General features: G+C 33.0%; 1 protein-coding gene across 32 annotated transcripts in view; it reads right to left on the bottom strand.

Moving 5' to 3' along the window:
• LOC145294002 (arf-GAP with SH3 domain, ANK repeat and PH domain-containing protein 2-like) overlaps positions 1-23,618 on the bottom strand; it is a 547,728-nt gene extending 524,110 nt beyond the window's left edge. For 23 of the 32 annotated variants that reach the window (XM_080140958.1, XM_080140948.1, XM_080140937.1 and 20 more), the window contains exon 1: positions 22,702-22,965. In XM_080140958.1, the coding sequence (XP_079997084.1) occupies positions 22,702-22,827 (126 nt within the window). In that variant the 5' untranslated portion in view covers positions 22,828-22,965. Of the gene's footprint in view, positions 1-22,701 lie in introns of all 32 variants that reach the window. The other 9 variants (XM_080140949.1, XM_080140946.1, XM_080140939.1 and 6 more) reach the window with 1 other exon arrangement.
• Positions 23,619-24,800: the final 1,182 nt, after the last annotated feature.

A 24,800-nucleotide genomic window follows, 5' to 3' on the forward strand; every position in this document is an offset into this window, starting at 1 on the left:
TTAGTATACCATACCTGTTCACACTGAAACACTTATCACAATATTCTGTGGATCTATATTTTAAAACCTTGTTAAACTTTGTGACATATTTCCAAAATGGAAACACACACACACGAGGGATGTTCCAAAAGTAATGCCTCTTATTTTTATTCTGCCCAGATGGATCAGAAAAGATTGCAAATTGCATTGTTATGATGACTGAACTTATGCATTCATGACCTGAAAGTTTCATATCTTTGTTACAGATATTGATGGTGTGAAACTAAAAAAAAGCAATGTTTAGTATGGACGTGCGTCAGAAGCAGAGATGCGTCATTGAATTCCTTCATGCAGAAACCATCAATATTTACTTGCACCTGTTGAATGTTTACAAAATCGATGCAGTTGACATCAACACAGGAGATGGGTTCATTGATATCAGAGTGGCAACTGAGGTGCAAGTGACAAAGTGAACTCCGAATTTTAATGACCCAAGTCTTCTGGCTAATATGGTAAAGCACTCTCACTCCAACATGTATGGCCTACATGTAGTTACCAGGTTGATCCATAGTTTCACTATTTCATTCAGACCACAGATGGTTACATCTGTGTTGAGTGTGAGGCACTCAAGGAAGAAAAGAGGTGGCATGGCATCATTTTCATTGCTGACGATATTGAAGACCATGGTTGCTGCTGGAAACTTTCTGCATTATTCTGGGTACATTTTTCAATGAGATAGTAAGTAAGCCACCTGTTGTTATGAGAGCTGAACCACATGTCTAGCTCCAGTGGCTATTTCAACTTGTTCATCAACTTTTTTGCAGGCTTCAGTCACTTTTCTTGCATGGCCTTTGACAGAAATCATTCTTTCTTCAACTTGTATGAAACGTAGTGGATATTCTCATGCATCACTAATGAGATTTTCATCTATGACTTTCTCCCTTGCAATTGCATACTGAATTTAGACACCTCCAGGGCGTGTGGACCTGATCACATCCCTGCTATACTAATTAAGAAATGCTCAGCTGAGCTAACCTTTGTACTTTCCAAGCTCTACAATTCTTGATGAATCTTGCTTCCTTGATACCTGGAAAATTGCCTTTGTAGTACCAGTGTACAAGAATTCTAATGAAATAAGTGACACACTCTTCGCTAAAATCTTCGAGTCATTAATCAATCAAGCACTCACAAAGGCTAAACTTCTCTCTGATCAACAGTATGGATTTAAAGCAATACCAGTCTACTGCAGATATTTTAATAGTCATTTCTAACCACATATTACCATGCACTGAATAAGCTAGGGGAACCTATAGCCCTTAATATATGTAAAGTCTTTGACAAAGTCTGTCATGAAGGGTTCCTATTAAATTTACTGGGTTCATTGTTGATGACCTCTTAAATTTAAGTGACAAGCTGGCATTCTGACAGCCTCAGATCATTGATCATGCATTTTTCTCTCTAATGTCACTTTGCTGTTGAATCCCGAATTATTCAAATTCTTTTCTGGCCCTTTCTACCATCTTCCTGCTAATGCTGTGGAAGTCTGAAATCCTCTTTGGCAGGAGTTCCACAAATTTTAGGTTCCTGAATTTTTGTGATAAGGATTGATATTTTATGTTATTTGATTATTCGAACTACTGTTCTCATCTAAAATGTTATTCTTACAACTTTTTAGCCGATATAACATCCAACCTAATTTAGGTGTAATTTGTTGAACTCTGGAATCTGCATGGAATTTCAAATGGAGCCCTTTATTTAATCCATGGGGGTAGCATACTCTCGTTCTGTCAGCCATGACTGGGTAGAAGTCTAAAGTAATTTGCAATTAATATTCTTGATAATCACTTGCACTTTTTAAAAGATTAGGACAACAAAGGCTAGTTTATTTAAGTCATATACTTCAAGAATTAAGATGCCTTTTGCTGACAAAGTAGTTTGTGCCTTAAACTATTAAGAGTGAAATTTTCCTAGTTTTGTTGTAAAGAAAAGAAACTGTAAATCAGTGCTTCTTCATTATTAGAGCGAAATTCAAAAATTCAAATACTGAATTTTAAGTAAAACCAATGATATCTACTTAATTGTCATGTCACAGTAATGAAAATATCCAAAAATTACAAAAAAACCATCAGGTAGAAAATTAATCATCAATGAAAATAGTTTTTGAAGACAATTAGCAAAAATTGAGTTTTGCTTAAAAAAGAAACCGAAGAGTTCAAATATTAACAAGGGAGGTCATTTTTTTTCTGAAATCTTAGACCAATTTAGCTAAACTCAATTTTCACTAATTGTCTTTGAAATCTGTTTTCTATTAATAATTAATTTTCTACTTTATCGCTTTTTGTAATTTTTGGATATGTTCATTATTGTGACATGACAATTAAGTAGATACCATTGATTTTACTTGAAATTCAATATTTCATTTTTTGATCTAATAATGAAGAAGCACTTGTAAATGTTTGTGCAAAAAAACAGACTACTTTCTATAAGGAATTCACTTTAAATGATAGCTGAACGAAAATACAGGGTGTTTCAAAAGTCTTGGGAACATTACAAATGCGTATATCTCATGAACTATTCCAGGTAGAAAAATGAAACTGGTGCCATTTTAAAGCTTGCTAAATCAAGTTTTTGGTCATACTAATGATTTTCGTCTTATCTTTCCAGGTGCGGTAATGGCGTTCTCTAAACAAGACAAGGCATTCTGCGTCCTCCAATTTGCAAAGACTGAATCGTGGACATGTGTTCAGCGTGCATTTTGCAGGAAATTTAAAAAAGAAGCCCCTGAAAGGAAATCCATTGTCAGATGGCATGCTAAATTTGTGAAAGATGGGTGTTTGGGGCTTTGTCAAGCAACAAGTCTATGTGCTGCCCCTTCCAAGAGATATTGACGAACTAAAGGCTCGAGTAACGGCAGTTGTGGGAACCATTGACGTCAAGATGCTGGAACACGTTTGGCAGGAAATGGACTATCGACTAGATGTCTGCTGTGTGACGAATATTGCTCATATTGAGCAACTTTGAAGATTCCCCACAAAACTTGAAACTTTAACCTTTCCAACGGTACCAATTTCATTTTTCAACTCCTAATAGTTTTTGAGTTATTAAAAATCGTTATGTTCCCAAGACTTTTGAAACACCCTGTACTTTGTATAGAATCTTTCATTTATGGTATAGTTTGTAAAAAGAATAAGGTTTTCTGTTCCTATTTACTTGCCATGCTTTGTCTATGAGGACAAAATCCAGCTCCCCCAAAGAGGCACTCTGGATTGGAAGAAAATAAAAATTCTCTCAGTTTAGTAGTAGTTCTCTTTGACTAAGAACAGATACTACACTTTGTTTTATATATTTTATTTCACATAAGAAAAGGTTAACAAAACAAAATTAGGCACAAGGCCAATCAAAAAAATTAGAAGAGAGGTCTATGGTCGTCCTTGTCACCATACTTTTGTTGACTAAGCTAATCCTAGCTAGAGTTCTCAGTCACCATAATATCACATTCATGCCAGGGGTCGTCCTACTTTATATATATATATATATATATATATATATATATATATATATATATATCTGTAAAAATAGAAACACAAGCATTTTTATTAAAAATCAAATTTTATTGGGGTGGGTGGGGGGGGGGGAAGTTAAACAAAAAGTGTTAGTAAGGCTTTCCCAACCCTTTCTGAATGGTAGACCACCCATTGTTTTCCGACTTGATGGTACTATGTTGTGTAGCATTGGCACAAAACATGTTATCTCTCAATCAAGGAAAACAGAGTTGTTGAGATGACTCGAACCTGGCGCCCAGCTTCACCGGGAGAAGATTTCCCCCTTCAACAACCCCAAATGCTCGATGAGCTGGTCGTCGATGGCCCTTCTCACTAATTCCCTATGCAGTTCTTTTCTCGAAAGCTGTGAAAGATTGCTGGACGTTGGGGGCTTCCTGGGTACGGCTCTACACTCTTTGATGAACTGTGTGTCGCCCCACAGCCTACGACCGAATGGTAGAGAATGACATTGGAAAAGGCACCATTGACTGCAAGGTTCCATGCAGATTCTTCTGCCAAGGTTAAACTCAAGAAAGCCAGCCTCTCGGCATCTTGATGATACCTAAAATCGGGCAGTCCCAAACCTCCCTCACATGGATGTTGAACACAGACCTGTCTGCGAATCTAATGCCTCCCCTTGTCCCAAAGAAGTGAGGACAAGAGGCCCTGGAGGGTTTTTATGTAATTTGCAGGCAGAGGAAATACAACTAGTTGATAGAGAATGAGAGGAAAGTTTCCTTCAACCCATGAGTCAACCGCGGCTTTGACTGTATCTCTGACCAATTCTTTCAGAACTGGAGACTCGATCCAAACCACATGCCAAAAATCCAAACTGGGCCATCTGTCCAACTGAAAGGAGCTAGAAGGGTAGTGGCGCCCCTCCAAGCCCCCAACCACAGACCAACCGACTTGCTGCAGGTGATTTTGGCCCCTGTGATCTTTTCACACCGCATAAGCATCTGTCATCACCTCGATGTCTCAGAAGCACGACACAAAGACGGCGATGTAATCAGCAAACACGGAGACCCTGACTTGCCTTCTCATGCCTTTGCTTGCAAAGTAGCGGCTCCAACACAAGAATGTAAGGGGAGGGGGGACCGTAAACAGCCCTGACAAACTCATCTTTGTTATAATATTTTTATATTATTATCTTATTTGCTTAAGGACATCTATGCAACTATTTGTAACTATATCACCTTCTTTTAGGGATTTTTTTTATATAACTAAAACATCCGTTCCAATAAGGGTAAAATGAATACCCAAACAATTTTACACAATTTTTATATCTCCTTATAAAGATTAAAATCAAGATACAATAGAACTACACCTTATGTCTGGAAGCCTTATTCCAATTTTAATCAAAATCCATTCCATGATTTTGATTCTAGAAAATGTTTAAGTTGAAGCTCGGGGAATTTTTCTTCCTTGGTGTCAAATGATTATGGATTAAATTTCATGCAAATCTGAAATATTTGAATTTACACATGAGAAGTCCACATTGTAAACCTTAAGAACCTTTTAAAATACTCAAAATAAACTGAAATTTAGGAAGTATATATTAATACCATATGTAAATATTCAACGACCTCCTTTGCATAAATCTAAATTAAATATAGCCTATATTACCCACGCTTACTTTTTATGAATTTTGAATCATGTATTTTGGACAAAATTCATAATGATTGGTTAATTAGTTTAAGAGTGATTTTTTTTTTTTTTTGCATAGAAATATATTATATATCTAACTTTAAACAATTTATGAATTGCTAATAAAAGATCTCTTTATTTCGTTTGTACTTTAGCATTTTTTTGTTCCCTTGAGTCACAAAATTATAATATTTAGCTGAAAAAGATATAGGTAAAAATGAAAGCAGTTTTTATGAATGAAATTAAAAAGAAATAGAGATTACTTATTTTACAACAAATGCAGTGAATGCATTTAAGATGTGTATGTTATTGCCTTGGCCTGCTTACAACTCTCGACTCCTTTCATAAAACAGGAGCGTTGTTGACCCGATAACTGACCTTCACCTTTTATTCTGGTTATACTGCTCATTTCGATATTAAATCAGCACACAATAAAGAGAGAAATTAGCATAGGTGATACAGCTTATGATCCCAGTGTATTACCTGTTTCAATCTATGTTATCTTGGCCTGATCATTAATCAACACTTATTTCTCCACTAGCTTTTTTTTTTCACTAGCTTATTAGATCTTATGCGTAATCAGCAATCATCGTTGAGGATGAAGAGTTTACCTGTATCGCAAATGGGGATTTTCTCTCAGCACAAAAGCCAACAGTCTAGGCCACTGTTGAGATGGCGTTTTCCTTGTTAACTGATGTATGGCTTTGATTCTGTGCAGTTCTAGATGGTCCACTCTTCCAGGCATTACGTTCTCCCTTTGAGAACGAGTTTGCTTATTGATAATCCTTACGAGAGGATGCTGACAGGACTGCCAAGTAAATTTTTTGAAAGCCAGAGTGTTCTTCTTTAAGGTTGCTAGCTCTTCAAGTTCCACTTTCTGACCCTTGTCTCACATCATCCCACCGTGTGAGTGGGATCCAGAGCTTACCAGTACTATACACTGATTGGATACACTTTTACTTTACTTATGACTTAATTATTTTACTTGCATTCTCATATGGAAAGAACTTATTACGTCATCAGCATCATCATCAGCGGCCTTGGCGTTTAATGGCATGAAATTTATATACAGTTGTTGCACAAAACACACAAAAGTTTTTTTCATTCTTTTTTTTTTTTTTGTTTGAAACGTAAATCAATTAGCAAAGCATAACAGAAGTCTTCTGATTAGAATTAGTAAGATTGCAATGAAGTTGGTCATATTTCTTTCATTTAAATTAAAATTATTCAATTTATCATAACCGACCAACAATAAAACCGTTGTCTATGTTAGTGTTAGAAACGTAAAAAAAAAAATTAAAAAAAATTTTTTTTTTTAATTTATTTTTTTTACATGGAGGTGGCTATCCATAGATGGAGACAGATCAACTTTTGACCATAATCCCGTCCAATCGATCAAGTTGCCCATCAAAGTGCATCTTGGTCGACCTTGCTTTTTCGATCCTGGCGTTCTATCAGTCAATACTTATTACATTTTTATTATTTACCCATTATTTTCTGAATTGCTTATTAATGAAATCCGTGTTTATCTCAAACTGATATTGTATATTTAAATACATTTTTTGCTTGTCAGTTAGATATACTCTTTAAACCCCTTTTTTCCTTGTGTTAGGTTTTGATCTTTTGCTTTATTTCTTTTCTGTATGACACAATAAATATCTGTATTTGAATTTATAACTTAGTTGTCTCATATTATTTTACACTTGTCTGTTTATTGCTAACTCAAACATTTCCCCTCTGTGTTCTTTTTGTTATTTAAATCAGAACCCCGAGATCGCAAATTTTATTTAATCTTTTTTTATTATGTTGCATAAAATCTTTTCATACACCAAACGAAAGCGTAGTATAACATCATACATTCACAACAAGAACTCGTCTTATTACCACAACTGTACAGAATTTTACTTTCTCTCATCCGTGTGCCTAACATCAAACAATTTTCATGGATAGCGTTTCTTTCCAAGAACTTCATATCTATCAAACATTACCACAGGATTACTTCCCTGCAGATTCCAACATATAATGTCAGCAAATATTTGCCAGAGACCATTCTTTGTTCATTAGATTTATCATTTTAAATCCTCTCATAATATTGTCCATCATTCAACTGACAATACATTCAATTTTTTACGTTAGTAAGGAGGGACCAATTTAAAAAAAAAAAAAAAAAAAAAGTTATTTGTTCTTTACAAATTTAAATTTTGTCTGTCATCTTTCTTTGCTGTTATGTTTTTCTCATATTTCTCCAAAGCTGTTGAGCTGACCTTCACTTAGTTGTGAACCATCCCATAACACAACTGAACTGAATACAGCATTATATTCTTATTTCTTCAAATTCTTCAATATTTGTCTTATTTCCATTCAGATCATTACTGCGGTTTGGTTTGGTTACATATCAGGATTATTTACTTTTGTTTATTATTCATTATACTACTACTACTACTACTACTACTACTACTTACAACTAAAACTGTGTTCTTTACATTCAGCTTTAGAACAATCCGGTAATCATGCAGTATAGTCAACAGCCAAGAAACCGAAAATAAAATAAAATCATAATTTTCATCAAACACATTACTTTTCTACAGCCTCAAAAGTGTGGAAAATTATTGTGAAATTTATTATCACCAAATTTATTGAATCATTTTCTTATCAGAATTTTTTTTTTTTTTTTAAGAAATCAATTAGCTCCAGATCATTTCTGTCTGAAAAAATAGTAAAAAAAAAAAAATTAAAAAAAAAAACTGACTTAGCCTAAGTTTAGGGTTTTGCCACTCAGACTTAAGGTTAGTGGCATGCACATTTTTTTTTCTCTACTTTTTAAGGATAAAGTCCCACTCCTAACAACAATACAGTAAAATGCAGCCATTTTGATCCTCATGCTGCAATGAACAAGGGAGCTTTAAATAAAATATAATTTTTAAAAACTTGTAAACCGTTTCAGAGTATTAAAAGTATACAGGCCATAAAAATTTTCATGTGCTTGGTTAAAGTTTATATATATATATATATATATATATATATATATATATATATGATAAAAAGACTGCAGAAATTCCCCTCTGAACCAAAGTACCGTAGGTTTGCAACAACAGATGCCACATACAAATTCAATACATCTACCCTGATAGCCACTATCTTATTAGCATTACAAGTTGATTTTTACTTTTTAGATAATTGTTATTTTATAAACTTGCATGAAAAGAGCTATGTAAAAGATGCTTAAAATCGTTTGAATTATGCAAATACCATCAGTAGTTCCAAAGTTATGAGAATTTTAAGTGCCAAAATTTAGGCTTTTCTGTGGACATTTTTCTTTAGAAAAAGTGGACTAAATTACGAACCTCAAGATTTCAAGAAATTCGGTAATTTCGCCACCATTTATCTATTTTTCAAACTACTCTTATGAAACTTGGCACTCTTCTGTAAAATTGTGTGCTCTTTCTGATTATGCAGTCAAATTTGATGTATCTCTTTACCATAAGCCATGAATTATAAATTCAGATGTACAAATTTCCATTGTTTTTAAACTGGTGCAGTGGGTGTCTATTCATAAACAAAACTAAGTATTATAGTGGTATTTAAATATAGCTTTATTGAGAATAGGCATCTTCCTGCCTCCTCACCAAAGGAGAGCTTAATCTGGGTGTAGCCATTGAATGCCTAAAGAACATAGCCGGTATTTACTACTCTTCTCACAGAAAAAAAAAATTGAGTAGATATGAATTAATCTCAGAAATAAATCGAAGAAAATTTTTCATATAGATTTTGGATTTCTGTAAAAAATGGAAATTCCCATAGTCGACCAGAACTTATGCATTTTGGGACCAGTCCAATTTTCAATTTTGTAAATCCTCTGTATCTGGCCCAAAATATACCCCCATTTTCTGAGATGCAGCAATAAATCCTACTCTACATAAATCCTTAATGTAACTTTCACAGTACCAGAATACCAGGAACCGTGAATAGCAACAACTATATATTCACCAGTTGATGGTAATTTTTGTCATTTTTATTCTGTTGTTTTACTGAAAATTCAACTATGTAAACAAAGAAATGAAACGGTAATTTTATACCTTGTTTCCACCTTAACATTTAAAATGATTACTTTTATAGGTTTTAGGGTATGCTGAAAACGAATATCGCATTTTAATTTTCTGTAAATAAGTAGTTTTCCAGATATTAAGCAATGTCATTTCTTATGTTATCGCTGGTGGCCATCTTGGTACATGCGAGCGCGCAAACGTAACCCCAAGAAACTATGAGCAAACGCATGGCCACCAGCAATAACATAAGAAATGACATTGCTTAATATCCGGAAAGCTACTTATTTGCAGAAAATTTAAATGTGATATTCGTTTTCAGCATACCTGAAAACCTGATAAGATTGTCATTTTAAAGAAAAATGTTAAGGTGGAAACAAGGTAAAAATTTCCAAAATGCATCACAATACAATTCTTTATCGAACTGCCTAATTATTATTATTACTTAGATATCTTCAATTAAAAAAAACAAAAAACTTGTTTGTTTTACAGATTCCAAAAACTGGACTTGACAATGAGTTAAAAATAAATTCAAGTTTCACGGTATATTTTATTCAATTGATAGGTGAAAGTAAAGAATAGTTAACAAAACACCCTTCTTCCCCATGTTAAGAATGGGTTTCTAAATAATAACATTATTTCATCATGGTAGTATAAGTGCACAAGTACCTTTTATTTGTTATATATTTGTTTTGTTTTTTGGTTATTTTCTACTGAAAAATAAACACATGTACTTAGTACATTTTGTAGTTTTTTTTAATGCTTTTAGTACATGTGTACTAAAAGCATTAAAAACAACAAAATAGTATTGTTCGGAAATCAAATTTGAAAAACTACATAATTTTTTTAAATGGACAAAGTCAGAAAAAAAAAAATGAAACATTTTTCTTCTTTCGTTTTGAAAGCAGGAAAAACAGTTTTCTATTTAAGAGAATACAAACTTGTTAATACGCTGACAGTGATGGTTAGCGTATAGCGAGCCGTTTCCCTTTAAGCAATTTGAATTTCTATAAAAGATAACATTTTAAAGAAATTTCCACACAATAATTATCAAATATTTACATATTATACATTAAAATACGGAACAATTACGTTGACACACCGGTTCCCGCGGGATCACCGAAGTTAAGCAATGTTGAACCTGGTCAGTACAAAATGGGTGACTATTTGGGACTTCTAGTTGCTGTATGTGCTCTTCGCTTATCTCGGCATTGTTTCCGGTTGTCCTGAACTTCTTGCCACTGGGCTCAAACAGTGCAGACTCAGGAGAAGTGTGGTTGAAGATTGCGCAACCCTTGCCTCACAATTTCACGTGCAGCTGCCCCTACAGGGGGTATCCTTTATCTTTCAAGACTGAATGGAGGCATCGAATACATGAAAATAATTCTGAAACTATTATCTATATGAAAATGGATGATATATACTGATTTATCTTATCAATTTTGAAATATTCTTTGTCAACTTTGCTCGGTCGTAACTTTGCTTCCTGTGGTCGTAAAAAAGAAAAAATCAAAGACCAGTAGAGATGAACTTCTATGCTTATATAGCCTGTAAAATTTCAGCCATATCCAATCAAATTTAACCCCGCGCATATGTATCCAAACGTAATGCATGAAATGTAAACATTGAAAAAAAGTTTCCCTTTTTACTGTTGTAATTTTTTATTGTTTTTTCATTTTTAACTTGGAACATAAAAACATTGAGCGCATAAAATCAAAATAAATTAACATCATTGGAATGCTTATTCTATTCTCTTTTCATGAATGTAATTCTTTTAAAAATTTACCAACAAATAAAAAAGATATGACTTGCTGAAGCACATTAGGTATATAATATTGCTGATATCCATGAAAATACAGCATACGCTTGTAATGCTAATCTTATGTAGCTTACGACCACCATTTCTGACACATTCACTTATGATAAAATGCTACATTGCATCTGATAAGCAACATACTCACACTTTCTACAGAGGTAGAAGTTCCTATTTTCTCTCAATATTTAGTGCTCCCACCCCTACCAGTTGACACCGGGACAAATTCTAAATTTTCCTACGATATTGTGTTTGCACCGCCATTAACTGGTTATTACTACATACATACACGTAACATAAGCTTTGCATTTTCTGATTCACAAATAATAAAGTCTCCCTAGCCTGATTCCACCCATTCTGATTGACCATTCTTATGTTCCGGATTACCAGTATTCGAATCATAAACAAACACTAATCTACTATTCAAATATGGTGTCGCAATGATATCTTTTTCCCCCCTTCTGAGTAAATTGCTGCATTCTTTTTCTTATATTATGCCGACAAAACACACTACGATAAATTCCTATAACAATAACAAATATAAAATTCATCTACCTAATTTATTTTCATTTCCTTTTAGGCTGAAAAACAAAAAACAACACATTCTTTTAGTAACTGAAATATTCTACATTCGGAGTAAATTGCTGCGTCCATTTTCATTATTATGCCAATCCTAAAGGACATATTATTTCATTTATTCAACTTTGTAGCTTTTTGATTTTACGTGAATTTTCGCTGTTTACATTTAATGTGATATGGTAATTCATTATATGTTACGCTCCCCACACTACCTAAAAACATTTTAATTTCCTCCCTCTCCCTCATATATATATTTCTTCCCAACTCACTCTTGCTCTTCTCTTACTCTGATTATTGTTTCTCTTGCATATTTTTGTGTCCTTGTGTTCATTTTACCATGCAGCTCGCTACGATAAATTGCTATTACAACAACTAAAAAATATTCATCTACCTAATTTACATTCAGCATCTATTTGACGTGAAACAACAACTATAAGAGATAAGGATAACATTCCGCAAATAAATAACTAAATAAACTATTTTCTTAATTAATTTAAGAATATTTTTGTATAATGAAAAAAAAAATAAACAGTTTGCTACACTAATTCCTTCTTATAAAATGTCTTTTTTTTTTTAGGGGGGGGGGGGTCCATTTTAACAAACTGAGCCACAGCAACGCATGACCGGGTATGGCTAGTATATATATATATATATATATACACACATTCTTCACATGGGGAATTATTTTCATTCAACAAGCCAATAATCGCAGCAGAGAATCAATAATCTTTTGAGTAGTAGTAGCTTTATACTCAAGGATGTTTCTAGAAAAAAAGGAAGCTTGGCATTTTTATGTCATTTTCACTGATAAAAAAAATTAAAGAAATGCAATAAGGGTAAGATAGGATGGGAGAATTGTACGAAAGGAAAATGTAGAAAATAAATGACAAAATAAAATCTGTACATGTTACTATTGGTGACATAAATTATTTTAAAGAAAAAAAAAAAAAAACAATTGATTTTTGTTTACTTATTTGCGTGAAAAATTGAATATTTAATAGAAAATATAAGCATTTTAAGTTATGGTAAATATTGATTCTAGCCAAAATAGCCATCTTGCCCAGAACAGATATTTACGGCAAACTTAAAATGATTATACCTCATCGTTCTACTGCTGATATACTAAAGGTTATCTTTGAACGTAGTATTACTGAATCAATGCTTAATATAATCAAAGCCTTCTATCTTTTATCTATCTATCTATATATAAAAGCGAAAATGTGTGTATGTATGCATGTGTGTCCTCTAAAAACTTTCGACAGACAGAACAAAAATTCACAAACTCGGTATCAAGCTCCATCCTTCGCCCGAAAAATATCGAAAAATTGGCCAAAAACGTTAATTTTTTCACCCTGACATCGACAATTTTCTACAGGGGGTGTCAACAAAAACCGTCCTCTCATGATGACGACCGGTTCTATGCATGCGTCAGATGACGTCATGACCTGATTTAGTTTAAATAGTTGAAGAACTGACTAAATTTCATGTACGTCGTGTTAGCTCAGTTGGTTAGAGCGTTGGTTCGTTATCTAAACGTTTTGGGTTCGAATCGTGGTGTGAGATGTCTTTTTTTTTTTTTCGCTTTTTAAATTTAAATATTGAAGCAGTGTTATTTAAGTCATTTTTCACGTAACGTTCGTTTTTCTGTTTTTTTTTTACTTCGCTTATTCTTAAGTTTTCATTAACACCCCCAACCGACCACACACACCCAAAAACACCCGGGTACCCACCGATTTTTTAAATTTTAATATCGAAACAGGCTTATTTAAGCCATTTTCCACATGTTTTTTTTTTTTTTTGGTTTTAACGGTCATTTTCTGTTTTCTTTTTTGTTTTTTTGATTTTTACATTTAACATCGTTCATTTGGCTTACATTAGGTTTTTTTGTGTTTTTTTTTCGATGTTTTGATTGCCCCCCTCCCCTTCGTTTTTATGTTTTCTTTTTTTACTCCGCTTATTCTTACGTTTTCATTAACAACCACACACACACCTACAAACACTTGGGCAACGCCAGGTAGCCCCCCCGCTAAGCAGGGTTTTTTAACATTCGTTTTTCTGTTTTTTTTACTTCGCTTATTCTTAGGTTTTCATTAACACCCCCCCCCACCCGACCACACACCGAAAAACACTCAAGCAACGCCGGGTACCCCACCGCTATAATATAAATCTCACCTGTCTGTTTAAATGTATGTATGTCTGCCTAAAACTTTCAAAAGACGCCACGGATTGTCACGAGATCTATAGCATCTTGAAGCTCAACCCTTTGGACGACAAATATCGAAAAATTGGCTAAAAACATTAATTCTTCCACCCTCAACTGGGCACTTTTCTACAGGGAGGGGGTCGCTCCCCCCCCCCGATATTTTCAAAAATCATCCCCTCTTTTTGATTGACTAGCCTTTTTTTTTTCCACGTTCTTTTCCTCCTTTATGGTACAGGTTCAAGCCTGCCTGCCTGCTACCACTTTTTATTTTTGCTCAACACACACCTCTAAACACCCGGGCAACGCTGGGCACCCAGGCTAGTCTTATCTAAAAGAAAGATCCAGGTCGTTATTGATGCCCGTGCATATATACAATATATCAATGTAGGTGTGCCTAAGGGATCGATACTCGAACCTATATTATTCCTGATTTTCATAAACGACCTTCCGCAATACAATCGTGTTCGAGATTTGCTGATGACACCACCTATTCCCAACATGAGAATTTATGCAAAACATTGACATACTTAGAAAATGACCCCCAGTCTGTAGTAGAATAGACCTGAAAACGGATGGTCATATTTGATGCAACCAAGACGAAGTTCCTCTCCATAAAGAACTATAAGAAACCTTTCAAACCACAATTCTCATGGCCAATAGCACTTTTCCGACATTCAAACTCCTTGGGCTGACATTTTCAGCCAACACTGTTGCCAAGTCTGCTGCAAGAACGGTCGACTTCTACCGTGCATGGAGTATTGTTGCCACATCAGGCCTAGTGCACCCAATACTAGCATCTCTCTCTTGGACAGGCTATAGAAAAGAATTTATAACTCATTAGGTTCCAGTGTCTGCCAAGCTCCAACCACTGTCGCAGAGCCACATTCCTGTGCTTGTTTTACAAGTAATTCTACGGAATGTGCTCAGATGACTTCTTTTCTTTTTTCTTTTTTTTCTTTACAAGGGATTCACCATTTATTAAGGCCCAAATGCCACTCGAGGATAAGGGTTAAAGAATAGATGGTGGTCATCGATACAACAGCATAGTAATTGTTACCGGTGAAAATTGAGTATGATTTGATCATTTAAGGTGACAGCTCAACAAGAACTGGTTTACATTAGATTTGAAGACGACCATGTTGTAGTCAGCCGGAGAGCAAGCCAGCGGAACAGTGTTCCACAGGCGAGCATCTCTAGAAAAGAAGCTTTGTTCGTGGAATCTGCATTTAGATTTATGTACAGCTAGGAAATGGGGGAAATTGTTGGTAGTGGTTGTAGCTAATCAAGTGATGTTTAAGAAAGTTTGGCAAAGATTGGAGCTCAGACGAGCACTTGCCATTAAAATAACGATAGAGCACAGACATGTTCGCAACGTCTCTTCTGTGGGAAAGAGGCTTCAGGGTAGAGAAAAGGGCATTACTAGGTTTCAAAGCTGGTTTTGAACTCTCAAGGCAGGATAGGATGCTGTGAACAACTCCTGCCCAGATATGGCAACAGTACTCCATTCATACAAGTAGAGGATTGCACCACTACATTTGTACCCTTCTCCTAATGTAAATATTCCCGGCCCGCCCGACTAGCAGAAAAATCTCGCCTCTTCACTGTAGATGCCAGGAGATTTTATGCCCTGTGAGCTCCTTTTCTCAGACCGCTTTCCTTTGGAATTATCTCCCTGCTGCCTCCCGACCATAGAAATATACAGAAATTTAAATGCAATGTGAACAAACTTCTTTTTACCCAGCTTTCCACAAAGACCCCTCCCTCCCTTCGCAAAAAAATGGAATTCTAATACAGTGATAGAAGTCAATTTTATTACTGTAATAGTATTGATACTGTGATAGACTATCACAGTATCCCCTTACAATTCTGTGATAATATGCCTTGCTTGGGATGAATAAAAGTTTTGGGCATTTTATACAATATATCTATAAAAGTGAACGTGTCTGTATCTGTGTATGTACATTTCCCTACGCAATAACTGTCAATTTTAAGTCTGTAGACTCGAAATTTGATATACAGGGTACTGAGATTTGGGAAAATCTTTGTAATCGGTTTTCGGTCAGAAATTTGGTTGTTAAGGGGTCAAAGTTCAACGATTTGACCTTTGAGAACTCTACCAAACTCCTCCGCCAATTTTGAGTCTAAACACTTTAAACTTTAGATATAGGTTCCTTGGACATGGATCTAACTTAATAACTTGTTTTGAGCCCAAAACAATAAATGTTAAGGGGGTCATAATAGGGGTCAAAGTTTAAAAAAATTGACCGCTTTTTTTTTTTTTTTGACTCAACATACACCTCCAAACACCCGGGCAAATCCGGGCTGAAATGCTAGTCGTCAATAAAACAAAACAAAAGGGGTGAAAAAATAAATATACAACAAGTAAATGTTACTAAAGACAAGATAAGTTATTCTTTTACCTGGATAAATTTTTATGAGCGTGTGTTTGAACTTATTTTAAAGTGTTTTGGAGTTGAAAATAATAGTGTCAAGTTTGTTGCGTTAAAACGAGAAAAAAATAGTCTATAGCCACGTTGAGCACCGATAATCACTCAAAAATAGAAAATTAAACAAAATACTGTTAGAAACACATCGAACTGTGCGAAAATGCAATATTCTAACAGTATTTTGTTTAATTTTCGATTATTGAACGATTATTGAAGCTTGACATAGCTACAAGGAGACCGACATATTTTTTCGTTCTAACTCAGATTTACAGTGTAGTAAATACTTTAAAATAAGTTAAACCAAACAAAAAAAAGTATCCAGATAGGTAGAAGAATAACTTATCTTGTCTTTAATAACATTTGTTCTAAATATTTTTCATCCCTATTTTGTTTTGTTGCCTCTTGTAAAAAAAAAAAAATGCCAACTTTTTCATGCTAATTTTTTTTAAACGCAAATATGTCGCAAATAAGCGAGTTAAATATTTTTTTGTCTAATTTCCCAATTGTATTTCCTTTAAAATAAATCATGTCATCAATAGTAAGTAACGTTTATAAAAAAATATTTTGTATACAAAAAAAAAAAAACGTCATTTTTATCATTCTGTCTACGAATACTACATTGCATTTTTATATTTTGTTTAAGAGGAGAAATATTTTAAGGCAATAAGAAATGACGAAAAATAAAAATGCAATAATAAAAAACGGTGCTCCGCGCTATTTTTTTTAATCGTATTTCCAAGTTTAATTAAAGTTTGATATGTTCTTTTTTATTCTTCAATTGTAAGGTTAAAGTACAGAATAGATACAAAACACCCTCCCCTCCCCCATGTTAATAGCTTTTTAAATAATAACGTTATTATTTCAGCACGGATCAATAAGTGTATCATGAGTACCTAAAAAAAAAAAAAAAATGGCGAAAAAATAAATATTCAAACCATTAATGAAACCAACAAATTCTAATTTTTGTTTTAAAATAAAATTACGACTGCAACTAAATGCAAAAGAGGCCAAAGTATTTGCTTTGGAAAGTGTGTCATTATCAGTAAAATAACACATGGAAAACACCGCCGGAACAGGTGCTTTTAATATAATGAAATGTGGGTGTCAACCCCTCTCATGTCCAGGAAATCCTAATATTTTAGTGTTTATTATTATTTCCAATTTAAGAAATGATCAATATTTCTTGAAATTTAATTTTGAGTAGAAACAAAAGTAAAATAAAGATTATCGAGGTTATGAGACTAAATAGAATGTTTTCAGGTTTATTTGTTGCACCCAATATTTAGATAAAAAAAAAAGATTTTTTTAATGCCATATAAACAAAGGAAGTATATTCGTATTTATTAAATGACAGTCTTCTGTTTGTCAAATAGACAGTCGTTATTTTTATTCTTGTCCCCAATCCCAAAGGAGGTTGGATATGCACATTAAAAACAGACCATGTGTTTAACTTTGTCTTCGTAGGGAGAAGGGAAAATAGAATCAATGATTCAATAGGAAATTAACTTTTTATTGTTGTTGGGTTTTTGTATCATCAAAATAAATTTTTTTGGTATTTTTTACGACCTGCCCCAGTGCCCCAGCCCAGCAAACATCCCCAACCACTCTATATTAAGAACGGCTTTTAGAATACCCCCACCCATGTTAAGAACGACTTTCAAGGTTGGGGGGGGGGGTATTCCGAAAGCTGTTCTTAACATGGGGAGATTGGGATGTTTATAATACGCTGGGGTACGTCATGAAAATTTATCTTTTTTTATTTTTTATTTTCACGTCGATGTGTACGAACATTTTATTTTAAATCGCTACATTTTTAAACAACTGCATTCATTATGGCCGGCAGTATATTCCATAAAGAAAATAAACAACCCACTTTAAAAAGAGAAATTACGCGTTTTTTTATATTTTATTTGCAGTTTTGTGTTAGGGGTGTCAAAATTCCCAAAAAATTCTGACACACTTAAGGACGGCTGATATTAAAGAAAAACATTAATTAATAAACAGTTTATTCCTATGTAAACATTAAATAACGCGTACCGCCGTGCCGTACCGTACACATGTTTTTAAAGTAATAAAAACAAATTGTGTGTCACTCATCTGGGTTATATGCTCTAATAATGATTTCTCGCCGCCCCTGATCGTAAAAAAGTGCTTTTTAAGAATTACACTTTTAAAAAAATACAGAAAAATCTCTATGATGTATACTCGTCACGAAACGAAAGTGTCATATTCCAAAAATCACGTAAAGTGATCAAGTAATTTTTTTTTTTAAGAAACTAAAAATTTATGACGAAGCGAGACCTGGATTTTAGTGGGCCACGTTGAATAAATAATAGGGAGACAACTCAATTCGAACTATCGAGATCAAAATCCGCCTTCTAATGAATATATGTAGCATTAAAAGCGTTAAAAACCTTAATTTTTAATTTTCTTAGTTGAAAAAAAAATCTACTTGATCAATTTAGGTGATTTTTCGAATATAAGTTTCGCAACGAGTCGCACATCAAAGGTTTTCTGTTATTTTCGTTTTTTAAATAAGTGTAATTCTCAATAAGCACCAATAAAATATATGTAATAAATAAAAATACTTGATTGTACACGGGAGTGATTCTATAAAATTAGCATGTAAACTGTTTGTTTGTTAAAGAAATAAATATAAAATGACGAAATTAAGCTTGTGATTGAGAGATTACATGTGGGTTTATCGAACAAATATGTTAAGAAAACCCCGATGTCTTCGAATGCTTATTGTGAATTTAGAAATAAACAAATAAAAACAAGTTTTATCTTTTCTAAAATTCGTTTAAGCTTCGTTAAACGCGAGTTATGTCGTTTATTGGTGTCCAGTTTGAGTGGGAAGAGACAGAATGGCAAAAACGGAAAGATGTTCACATTCGTTTTTGCGGGAACCCCAGGGGGACCCGCCCCCATTAAAAAAACGTTTGTCTTTTTTGTTTTTTTTGGGTTTTTTTCTTTCTTTTTACGCCTAACACAGACAACGGTTTTATTGGTTGGTTATAATAAATTGAATAATTTTAATTAACTCATCGTAATCTAAATAATTCTAACCAGACGATTTCTGTTTAAAAAGAAAATAAATAAATAAAACAGAACTGTTATGCTTTTGCTTTGCTAGTTGTTTTACGTTTCAAAAAATAAAAACGATCACTTGCGTGTTTTGTTCAACAATTGCATATAAATTTAAGATCAGTCCAAAAAATAATTCCTAGGGCATTGATTATTGCGACTAATTGTAAAAAAGATTATTGATTGAAATGGATGTTTGTTTTGTGTTGTTTTATTAAGGGGAAACACGTTGTGAAAAAGCAACAAGAAACAGAAAAGGAGATAAGAATGACTATTGTATGTTGCCATCTAATTTTTACTTTTTATTTGTTTTAAGATGGTTAAAATAAGATTAAATTTTAAAATAAGACATGAAAGTTTAAAATCAATTAAAGAGCCGGCCCGCCATTTTTAGAGGCTGATACAGAATGAAATAAAAACAAGATGACATATTAAAGTAGTTTTGTGTTTTCATAAATTGTAATTAGAAATGGACTTTGTTTTGTTTTTTTTTTAAGGAAAATACGGTGTTTGTATTTTTTTTTTAAGTTTAGTCTGTTAGACACAAAATATAGAAGTATTGTTTTATTCGAAGAGATATATAATCCTTTGCAAAAAAAAAAAAAAAAAAAAAAAAATGCGGACAACCGGATTCATTTCTTGCTTTCATCAACTTTTTTCATAAATCGGCAATTTGAGAAATACAATTTTTTAAAAACTTATTTCATTTGAGATTTTATTTTCGGTGCTTGTTGAGTCAAGACTTAAGAGATCGATTTTTTTTTTTTTAATATATCGTTTTAAGCAACAACAATATCGCGTACTTAATTGTTATGTCGAAAATACTAATATATCCAAAAATTACGAAAATTCATAGAGTAGAAAGCTATTTATAGTTAAAAGTAATTTTAACGGAAAATTAGGTAAAGAATAAAGATGCATTTTTCTTAGATGTTAAAAGTTCGATGATGAAGAGTTCACACACAGGGGGACATAACTCGGAATGCATGACATGTAAATGGTGTGCTACTGCTATACTGCTATATTTGTTGCCAATATATTGTTTTTGCTTAAAATGACATATTTCAAAAATCGATCTGTCGACTCCATCTCAACAAGTACTTTATTTTCTGTCTATGATGATCGTAATTTTCAAACGAACGATTCCATTCAATTTAGAAGTTTTTGTTTCTTGTTGAACAGAAACAAAAACTACTAAACTGCAGTGCATAAGTACCTACATTTGTTATAACAAGTGTAGGTACTTATGCACTTTTGTTACATAGCTGAAATAATAACGTTATTGAGAAAGCCATTTTTAACATGGGGGGGGCGATGTTTTGTTATTATTCTGTACTTTCACTTAACAATTTAATAAAAATGATATCGTAAAACTTGAATTACATTTTTTTAAAACTATTTTTAAAAATAGCATAAGCACCCAAATGTATTCTATTAAGTATAAATAAAATTATTTATTGGGTTGCTTTTTTTTTAGGATTATAGTTACAATCACAAATACATAGAAAAAGTTGGATTACAATTGTTAAAAACACATTCAAGATCACTTTTTTATTATTTATCTATTAGCATCGCTTATCAATAATCTCATGTTAACTTTAAACGAAACAGTAATTTTATAGAAGTGAAATGTGGTATTTGGGTGAGAATGTCACTTCAGAATGGCTAGTGTTCGATACGTCCAAAAGCTTTGCTCGATTTTTGCCAAAATACCTTGGTCTTTATGCCTAAGAAAAAAAAACGAATTTGTGATCATTGTTTTTATTTATTTATTTATTAAAAACGTATAAATTAAACTGAACATGTTATTTATAACCGTTTAGAACAAGAGAAACAATCCACTGATGGCGACCCATGGCCACGAATTCGGAATAGGGGCATGCAAGCGAGAAAATTCAATATCGCGCAAGATCTTTTATTTATTAGTTAAATCAAATTCTAATTTGAATACCATCGATCCAAATTCGCATGTCAAATTACTAAATGGATATTAATTTCACTTACTAGAATAACATTCTTGATTTTTTTTTTTTGCAAGAAAACCCACAAGAAAAACAAAGATTTTCTTTAGCACATGACAAAAATAGTATTTTGTTTTCTCTTTTGTAAAGACGGAAATAATGATCATAAAATCACGAGACGATAATTCGATCAATGTTGGCGTCAAATCTGGATTTGATTCCTTATCGATCTGTGATACTGGCATGAATTTATGAAGTATAAACTTAATAAAATGATTGAAATTATTGCGATGGGGGACATATATTTGATAATTTTATTACTACTCCAGTCTCCAATCGAATGTTTTCTTCTTTTAGGATTAGAATTAAGGTTAGAAATAGTTTTCGGTGCCTTCGAAGATTTAAAAAACAAAAAAAAAAAAAAAAAAAAAAAAAAAAAACATTGGGTGGGTGGGTTTCTATTTATAATTTTTTTTAATATTCTATTTTTAAGCGATTATCCAGACTCTAAAGATGTGACCCTCTCATGTCAGTCATTTTTTTTCTTATTCTCACGTAACACTCTGCACTATTTGCTTTCCGAACTGAATAAACGCTTTAAAATAAGTTAAAATAGAAAAAAAAACTTACGGAGGTAGGTAGAAGAGTAACTTATCTTGCCTTTGGTAACATTTGTTATATACTCATTTTGTTACCACTTTTTCTGTTTTGCTGTTTATAGCAAAATGCCCTCTTAAAAAACAGATTGGAGACGGAAGTATTCTATTAAATGACCAAAAGTATTAAAATGACATAAATATCAATTATATATAAATTATGTAAATAATTAATTTTAAATTTTCTACGAATTATCGGTTTATATATATATTTAGCAAAATAAAAGGCACGATGATTTTTTATGTTGTTTTTGTAAAAAGACATTTTAAAATAAATTTATCCAAAAAGAAATATACAAGACAATATTAAAATGAATTAAATTCCTATTAACAATGTGATCATTTTTTTTTTTTTTTTTTTTTTTGTCAGGAATGCGTTTTTGTGTCATTTGTAACAAAAACAAAACAATGATAAAAAAAATGAATGACGTATTTTAATTAAGGTTTCTCTTCTTTTTTTTCGGTTATGTTGAAGTTTTTAGCTTTAAAATGGTTGTAACTGAAACAAGATTGCCTTAAATTATAGTTTTATAATCATTTGTTTCATTGGAACTTTCAATTGATAATCAAACATTAAAGGTATTGTTTGGTCATTAAGTTATTAACTGAACCAAATTGTTATATAAAACTAGAACTAATTTGGTCGAGATAATGTTTGAATGTCTGTCAATCATCTTAAAGCTGAAAAGTTCAAGATAACCTCAATTTTTTTTTTTTTTTTTTTTTTTTTAATAATGTCCTTACCTCTTCGAGAGTTGTGATGGTATTTTTGCATAGTGGCATCCTGGCCACAAATGTCGAAGTTGTTGGAGAATTGTAGTCGTCCCATGTTTCGCGGAGAAACTCGGACACTGTAATATTTTCAGGCATTTTTTTCAGTCGTTTTCGGATCGAATAGAAACTCACTTCCTTTGTATTCTGTGATTTCTTCACAAAATATTATCCTTCTCTCCACAAATTCCTATGAATTTTTCTAAAAAAATCTCTCTATTTTCCCTCTCTCTCTCTCCAGTTGTTAATGCTTTTGGTCAAGCCATCCACTTTAGGGATTTTTTTTTTCTTTTTAATCCTTTAAGTCGTCCAACGTAACAACGTCCTTATTTCAATATCTCTGAATCAAAAAAATAATAAATAAAACAAAAGGGAATAAAACTCCTGTCGTTGTTATTTTCTTCCTTATTTTCGATCTCTTTCCATTTGTATACATATATATATACCCACACACGCACACACACAAAACGTATATTACAACATTATAAGAAACATTTTTTTTTACATATATATATAAATATATATCAGTGTGTGTATAAATATGTATATATACGTGTTTTAAGATGCATTTTAAATCCAAGAATATCCTCTCGCACCTCGCGTCTTTACAACTTCTTCCTTGATGATTTTTTTAAGAAGTGGAGTATCAAGGCTAAGGCTCTCTTGAATTTCTTTCTTTAACAACCGGTATTTAAGCCTTTAGTTGATTTTTTTTTTATGAGGGGATTTCTTGGATTTTCCTACATCCACAAGAGATCTCGGTGTTTGTTTCTTTCTTGGTTGTCGTTTTTGTTTTTTGTTTTTTTGTTTTTTTCTTTTACTACCTCGTCTGAATGGTGTCTTTTTCAGACGACAGGACAACAGTTACTACAACGACGACGACACCAACCACCACCGCCGCCGCTGCTACTGCTGCTGATGGTATTGGTATGCGTCGCTTCTGCTGCTGCTACTCCTCCTGTTGTTGATGATGATGATGATACTGCTGCTGATGATGATTATGATATTGCTGCTGTTAATGATAACTGCTGTTGATGATGATGATGGGCTTTACTATTATCATTATTAAATAAATAACTACTACTACTATTACTACTACATACGATAATTAATTTATTTTACCTACTATAATTAGAGGCTTTGTTTGATAGTCATCACTACGAACAGTAACATTACATCATCATCATCGTCATCATCACTATTACTAATTCAGGGTTAACATATATTATCAAACTAATGTACTGTTGATTGATTCTGTCATTATTTCAATTTGTTTACTTGCCTCCACACGAGTTTGACAAAAGGTCAATTTTTAAGTAAGAAAATCCTCAAAAAAATCGCAGTCTAAAAATAAAAAATTGCTTCCGTCCAGAAGAATTTCTCCTTCATTGACCGAGGACTGAAAGACGGGGTTCAGCAAGAACAGATACTACATTTTGTTCCTGGTACCGTTGTTGTTATTATTATTATTAATAATAATTTTTCATATGTTATTATTATTATTATTATTATTATTATGGTAAATATCCAGATACGCTACTACAAAACGCCGACCACTCTAATTTGTTTTTTTATAGGTAATTGAGGTCGCTGACAACGAATCTGATAGTCAAACTTGGGGCAAATTTACCGTTTGCATAGTATTAACCCCTGAACCCACGAACTACTGTCCACCATTTTGCAGCTTCCGTTTATGCTACGCGCATGCACGCTGTAGCATAAACGACGGCTTCACCAAGCAAACTACGTTGGGGGTGAGGGGATTTTTTTTCCCAGGACATAGAATTTTCTAATTTTCAAAAATACATTATAGCACTTTTTGGGTGGAAAATTTAAAATTAGCTGAAAAAGAAATAAAACAAGAAAAGGAAAGCACTCCAAGTTGGAGTAGGAGGGGGGGTTAATTTATCTTTTTTTTTTTCTTTTTTTTTTACCTGGAACATAGAATTTTCAAAAAGTAACGCACCGACATACCAATTAGAACACCATTTAACATTTTCCGAAGATTTTACTGTGTACATTGGGGGCATGAGCGGGGGGGGGATGTGATGTTGGGGCGCGCGCCCCAACAT

The sequence above is a fragment of the Euprymna scolopes genome, chromosome 15, assembly GCF_053919585.1.
Source record: "Euprymna scolopes isolate OS-2025 chromosome 15, ASM5391958v1, whole genome shotgun sequence".
Classification (NCBI taxonomy): domain Eukaryota; kingdom Metazoa; phylum Mollusca; class Cephalopoda; order Sepiida; family Sepiolidae; genus Euprymna; species Euprymna scolopes.